Below are 7399 nucleotides of genomic sequence, written 5' to 3'. Positions count from 1 at the left end.
ATCGGATATGAAAAGTACTAGTGGAACTTGCCACATATTTTCAAACTCCTTAGTAAGTTGGCATAGCAAGAAACATGTTTTTGTTGCTTTCTCAACTTTTGAGGTGGAATACGCCGTAGTCGATAGTTATTATGCTCAAATATTGTGGCTCAAACAACAAGTACTTGATTTTGATATTAAACTACAACATATTCCTATTATGTGCGACATCACTAGTCCTATTAATCTAACCGAAAATCCGGTGTTACATTCTCGCACTAAGAATATTGATATACGTCACCACTTCCTATGTGACCATGTTTAAAAAGGAGACATCGTATTTGAGCATGTCGATAGCAAAAATCAACTTGCAAATATCTTTACAAAACCTCTTGAGACTGAACCGTTTTTCAGCATTCGAAGGGATTTGGGGATACTTGATATCTTAAATCTTGCCTAAATATAATTTGTTGCATGCACTTTATATACTTTTGCTCTAAATTTTCTTGTAAGTTCAATCACATATGAGTGCATCCTTCATCAATTCATAAGTAAGATAATATTGTTCCATTTTCCCTATTTGAAAGTAAGCTTTTACTTTAGCATGTTATTTATGTTCCAAATATTTGATATGCATGATGTATGAACTAATTCATGAACGTTCACTTCCAAAAATTTCAATTGATGTATTTCAATTTATATGCTTATAGTGACTTCATGATATTTTTCTTACATACTTGAAATATATTTTTGGTGCATAAGCATGTTATCTATTCCAACATGAAATATGTTTGAACATGTTATGATGTTAACAAAATTCTTGTAGTGTGTCATTGTTATGATAACATCTCTGTTTTTGGTTTGAGTGGTGATAAATTTATATATTGCCTTACTAGAGCACATGCATGTGCAGCATTTCAGAAGCACAAAAGGCATATGTCACGTAATCGTGTCACTTTTATAGCAACTTAAGAGTTTTTGATTGCATTGTATCCTTCATCTTTCATGTTTATTGTATATTTTATTTGGCATAAGTTGTGGCAATCATGTTATATTGTTGCTTTAAATGATTTTATTTATATTTAGGCATTTTTCAATATTTATATCATTCTGTGTGAGTACTGTTTTTTATTGATGATCTTATCTTTGCAAATGTCTCCATGTGTTATATGTGTATATGTGTGATATAAGATACTTCTAATGGATTTCCTTGTCTCTTTTTGATGTTTTCAAAGGGGGAGAAGCATCTGCAAGATGAAGTTGGGATGCATACATTCAGGGGGAGCCTTCATGAAGACACGAAACACACCATCTCAAGTTTTGCCATCATAAAAAAAAGGGAGTATGTGAGTGCCACTTTTCATTAGATGTATTTTGCATGATGTCAAAACTAGGATACTTTAGCGTTTATGTATATTGGACGGTATCCTCTAATTCTCAATGTGCATCTTAGCATTAGGAAACATAATTTTTTTGGAAATGAGTTGAAAAAGTTTTCATGAATTAAAAACATTTTTTACGGGCAAAACAATCTAGGTGTGGACACATACATGCTTTAGGTCGACACATAGAAGAATTTTTTTCCTATGTGCCAACACATCCAATTTTCAGGTCGGCTCATGTACCCCATTTTTAAAGCTTTTGATATGCCGATTGCATGTGTCGACTCATGACCTATACAAATTGACACATAACCTATACATGTCGAAACATGCATCAATTAGATTGACACATCACAACGCAACCACCCCCCCCCCCCCCCCCCAAAAAAAATCCACTTTTTTTTTCGATTTTTGTTAAAAGGTCTGATTTTTGAAAAATTTAGTTTCTGACTTTTCGGGAAAAATTAGGAAAAAATTATTGAATGTAAAATTTCAGGAAATTGAGATGAAGAGACCAAATGAGGTCACTCAGAAAAACACAAATATCAGAGTACACAATTCTCTATTAATTAAAAAAATATCACAGATTGTTGTGATTAGTCACAAAACTCCAAATACGGTATAACCCACGCAAAATACAACACATATTCAATCAAACATATATTCATATCAAGCAAATATGTTTATTCATCATCAAAAAACATTTACGGTGGTCATATGAGACTTATCCCAAATCCCTTTTGGTCACCACAATAACAAAAAGAAGCTAAACATTTATCGATTAATGTCAATAGGGTTTTGCCCAAAACCTATTTGGCCAAACATATTACAAAAGATACAAAAGACTAAACACTAAATTTTTAAAGCTTTTGATATGCCGATTGCATGTGTCGACTCATGACCTATACAAATTGACACATAACCTATACATGTCGAAACATGCATCAATTAGATTGACACATCACATCACAACGCAACCCCCCCCCCCCCCACCCCACCCAAAAAAAAATCCACTTTTTTTTCGATTTTTGTTAAAAGGTCTGATTTTTGAAAAATTTAGTTTCTGACTTTTCGGGAAAAATTAGGAAAAAATTATTGAATGTAAAATTTCAGGAAATTGAGATGAAGAGACCAAATGAGGTCACTCAGAAAAACACAAATATCAGAGTACACAATTCTCTATTAATTAAAAAAATATCACAGATTGTTGTGATTAGTCACAAAACTCCAAATACGGTATAACCCACGCAAAATACAACACATATTCAATCAAACATATATTCATATCAAGCAAATATGTTTATTCATCATCAAAAAACATTTACGGTGGTCATATGAGACTTATCCCAAATCCCTTTTGGTCACCACAATAACAAAAAGAAGCTAAACATTTATCGATTAATGTCAATAGGGTTTTGCCCAAAACCTATTTGGCCAAACATATTACAAAAGATAAAAAAGACTAAACACTAAATTTTTAAAGCTTTTGATATGCCGATTGCATGTGTCGACTCATGACCTATACAAATTGACACATAACCTAATCAAACATATATTCATATCAAGCAAATATGTTTATTCATCATCAAAAAACATTTACGGTGGTCATATGAGACTTATCCCAAATCCCTTTTGGTCACCACAATAACAAAAAGAAGCTAAACATTTATCGATTAATGTCAATAGGGTTTTGCCCAAAACCTATTTGGCCAAACATATTACAAAAGATAAAAAAGACTAAACACTAAATTTTTAAAGCTTTTGATATGCCGATTGCATGTGTCGACTCATGACCTATACAAATTGACACATAACCTATACATGTCGAAACATGCATCAATTAGATTGACACATCACATCACAACGCAACCCCCCCCCCCCCCCCCCCCCCCCCCACCCCCCACCCCACCCCACCCAAAAAAAAATCCACTTTTTTTTCGATTTTTGTTAAAAGGTCTGATTTTTGAAAAATTTAGTTTCTGAGTTTTCGGGAAAAATTAGGAAAAAATTATTGAATGTAAAATTTCAGGAAATTGAGATGAAGAGACCAAATGAGGTCACTCAGAAAAACACAAATATCAGAGTACACAATTCTCTATTAATTAAAAAAATATCACAAATTATTTGACACATCACATCACAACGCAACCCCCCCCCCCCCCCCCCCCCCGGCTGCCTATAATCACCCATCAGTAAAGTAATCCCCAATTATCTCGAAATTGAATCTTTTTTTTTCTTTTTCTACGATCGATTCCCAAAGCCTTGTGCAAATCAAAATTCTCACGATCAACCGCTCCCAACTTTTCTAATTTCACATTAACCTATTATGCCTTCTCCCTTTAAAATATATAATAATCTAATTTTATCCCAAATCCCAATTGGGCTTACACCATCACACCCACAGAGAAATCTGACACTCATATTTTATTTCAAAAAGTATATTTTTAAAATAAATTATAACACTTTATTTTATTTAAATAAAAATTTCAATTAAATAATTTTTTAATAAAAATCCTCAAAAATGTGAATTATCCATAATAATTCTATTTTCTCCAATTACTACTAAATAATTAAAATTGTCTAATTATCTTCAATAATTTAAATAAATCATATTTTATTTGATTTGTCCGCTCTCAAACTTTATAATCCCAATAATTATTAAATTGCTAAAATACCCCTAAATCTTCCAAAACACCAAAATAATCCAATTGATCGAACAACACACAAATATAAACATAAATTATTAAATAAATATTAATTTAAAAATCGGGATGTTACATAGGCCTCTTTCTTCTTTGAGCATTTGGATACAAGTTGTAGAGCATGTCGTTCGAATACTCGTCTTCCACATAAAAAACAATTCCAATTCATCAAACCTATTTTTTTTCCACCTCAACGCGACGCCACAAACTTTTTCACAAACAAATGATGTTTTATCCATTCCAACGCGAAACAAGCAAACACTTTATGCCGCCCACGCGCCACGATCAAGCAACCTTTAACCACTCGAATGTGACCTAAACATTGTTCTCTATAATCAATCAATGAATCAATATTTTCTACCCAGAATTACGTAGCTTTGAGTTCCCATCGCACATGGGGATACGTAGAAGAGAGATTCAACGTCCCATCAAGCATCCTAATGATAAAACTAAGTTTTCCCATTTTATTTCCTTTTGTAAATATATCTTAATAATTAGAATAAATCAAAAAAACTTTAAATCTAACACTCATATTCACAAAACTAACTAAACGGTTCCATTGGGATACAATTGATGTTTCGGGTTACTAATATCTTTCCCGCGCATAAATGATTCCTGAACATGAATTTTGTTGCAACGACCATATTTTCATTCTTTTAGGATTTTATCGACATTTTCGTTTTAAAAATAAAACTTTGGTGGTGCTCGAGTATTTTTTCGCGTCGTGACAGATTGCTACCCAAAATATTTTATCTAGTGACATTAAGTTAACAAACAAGCATTCTTTCTAATATGAATAGTTCCTCCACCCCCTTTGAAATGAGAGATCTATTATATGCACCATTCAGATAGTCTTTACCCATATTCACAACTTTTGAAGTTACAAGACCTGATCAATAGACCAACTCGATACCAATTGTTAAGTTGAATATAGACGTAGAATGATCTAGAAAGGGGATTGAATAGATCTTTCCCTAAAAATGGTTTTCAAAAAGCTTTCTAGAAATCTAAGTTTATAATAGAGTAGAAAGGTATACGTTTTGAAATATTGTGTTATGGACTTATTAAATGAATTTACTAGTATGTAAGAAAATACTATGAAATATAATCGATGAACCAACTAACCAACAATGCATCAATTAAATGGATTCAATTCACATGAGATGATTGAATTGCATTCTATATTATTGGTAACAAATCACGTGGATAAAGATCATGAAGAGTTTGAGTCCGAGGACAATATCAGATAAGATGAAGATAACAAAGATACACGATTTGATTAGACCGCCTTTATAATATTACTTAATATTATGTTTGTGCACTTTTTGTAATATGTTGCTCGAATTACTATATTTTTCTCTTCATAATTATAATATACTGTTGATGATATATTGATTGTTTTATGTTCATCTATCAAAATAGACAAAAATGCCACCCTGAATTAAGGATAAGGGTAAGACCCGTCACACAAATATTATTACTCATAAAGTGCCTCTGTCTCCTATGTTTATATCCATGCCACCTTCTAGTCAGATGGTTCATCCGACTATGATCCTTACTCCACACCCTTATACTCCATCCATATGGCAGAAGGATCATTGTGTTTCAAAGAAAATTATATTTTATATTTTATATTTGAGTGTAATCGTTGGCATTTTATTAATTAATACTAATTGAAAACATTGTTATTTGACTTTTACTCAAGTAGGCGTATAACAGCTTTTTGTTGTGTAGGTCTGCTGCAGAAAAGGAGAGAAATTTGATAATTATGATAATTTATTCGCTGATAACTATTTGAATTTGAATTTTAAATTTTAATTTTAAAAGATTCATTTTTATTTAAATTTTAATATTGAAATATTTAAATTTAAAATTTATTTTATGCTAATTATAAAAATTACAAATGCTTAAAATTTATTCATTAATATTATATTATTATAAATGTTAAACTAAATTATATAATTATATATTTTATTTTAATATTTATAATAAATTATATTTTATTAATAAAACGTCAAGGTTATCCGGAGTTTTATCCCTTCACAAGTTTGTAAATTTTCAACCGATCATTTGTGGTATCTCTAGAACTAAAAGACTGAATTATACTAAAAAAAAATAAAAGTGTAATCAAAATGTGCAGATCAAAAGGCAATTGTTTCGGATCTTCTAACAAATTTAGCACAAAATCAAAACAAAACCTCTAAAATAAACATATTTAATAACTTTTCCGGAAACAATGTTTATTTAAGACTCTCTCTCTACTCAAGCATTGCAAGCAAAAGAGTAACAAAATGTCTTCTAATCCAATTAATCAAAGGTACTTTATCTTGCTATTATTTTTCCTTTTTCATGAAAATTGAGTCTCATTGATTAACACATACACTTTGTTTTCATAGAGTTGCTGATGAAAACAAGGAACACCAAGTGATTGTGGTAGAACCACCACCTAAAGCCATTCCTATAGTGTGGGATGTAAAATGGTATAATTTTTTCTTTAACTTTTTTCCCTATGATTTTAAAACAAAAATTCACAAGTTATTAATGTATGTTTTTAATAGGACCAACAAAATTAGGATGAATCAAATTTTCGGACTCTCTGTAACGTTATGCTGCATACTGATTATCTTTCCTGTAGTAAAGAATTCGTTGAATGATGGTAGATTTGACGATCATGTCATGATCGCGGTGATCGTCCCTCTTGTTTTCTTTTTTCAACTAGTGCTATTTTGCATTGCTGCATCATATCCTCTTAATAACACCCACATCTTTGGGACCATGTTGATTTTTCTATTAACAAACGCAATATCATTTGTAGAAGTGGATCTTGTTTCACGGACGGCTTCTATCATTATTTCCGTCATTATTTCCGTCGTTTGGGGAATATTTATTTTATCTTTCGTTGTTATTAATTATAAAGTGATCCTTTATGAAAATATAGTATTCTCGAGGCCAATACAATGATTGTTAGCACTTACTTGGATCTTATTCATGGTCTGTTTTATTAAATGCATGGTGTACAATAAGCATTGACAATAGTGAAGACTGACTCAGTGAAAGCTTGGATGATAATGTGCTACGGTTGAAATCTATAGTTGTAGGGTTCTTTTTTTCTATATGGATAAGTTTGGAAATTTGTTCGTCTCAATAGAGATAACATTTGTAAATTATTGGATTTGTGATCTGATGTTACTTTAGAGAGTCTTTCTAATTCAAATGCAAGTAGATGTAGAGATTTTATATTTGTGTGTGCTTAGAGGAATGTCTCAAACTTCTGAATGGGCAGTGCTTCGAGGAATGTTTTTGCATGAAAAACTATTTCATTTTGTTTGGAAGAAG

The 7399-nt window shown here is 31.3% G+C and overlaps 1 protein-coding gene across 1 annotated transcript; it reads left to right on the top strand.

Annotated features, from left to right (window-relative positions):
- Positions 1–6312: 6312 nt before the first annotated feature.
- On the top strand, positions 6313–7024 carry LOC127138195 (uncharacterized). Its single transcript, XM_051064587.1, has 3 exons — positions 6313–6380; positions 6460–6543; positions 6622–7024. Exons 1-3 carry the CDS (start codon positions 6355–6357, stop codon positions 7022–7024), a joined length of 513 nt encoding a protein of 170 aa, XP_050920544.1. The 5' UTR covers positions 6313–6354.
- The last annotated feature ends 375 nt before the right edge of the window (positions 7025–7399 follow it).

Source organism: Lathyrus oleraceus, chromosome 4, assembly GCF_024323335.1.
Source record: "Lathyrus oleraceus cultivar Zhongwan6 chromosome 4, CAAS_Psat_ZW6_1.0, whole genome shotgun sequence".
NCBI lineage: Eukaryota > Viridiplantae > Streptophyta > Magnoliopsida > Fabales > Fabaceae > Lathyrus > Lathyrus oleraceus.
The sequence above is the reverse complement of the archived record's forward strand: the minus strand, read 5'-3'. Positions and strand labels throughout refer to the sequence as shown.

Coding starts and splice junctions, on each gene's coding strand:
- LOC127138195 (XM_051064587.1), top strand. CDS start 6,355: ATGTCTTCTAATCCAATTAATCAAAG. Junction 6,381..6,459: donor TCTAATCCAATTAATCAAAG/GTACTTTATCTT, acceptor TTGTTTTCATAG/AGTTGCTGATGAAAACAAGG. Junction 6,544..6,621: donor ATAGTGTGGGATGTAAAATG/GTATAATTTTTT, acceptor TGTTTTTAATAG/GACCAACAAAATTAGGATGA.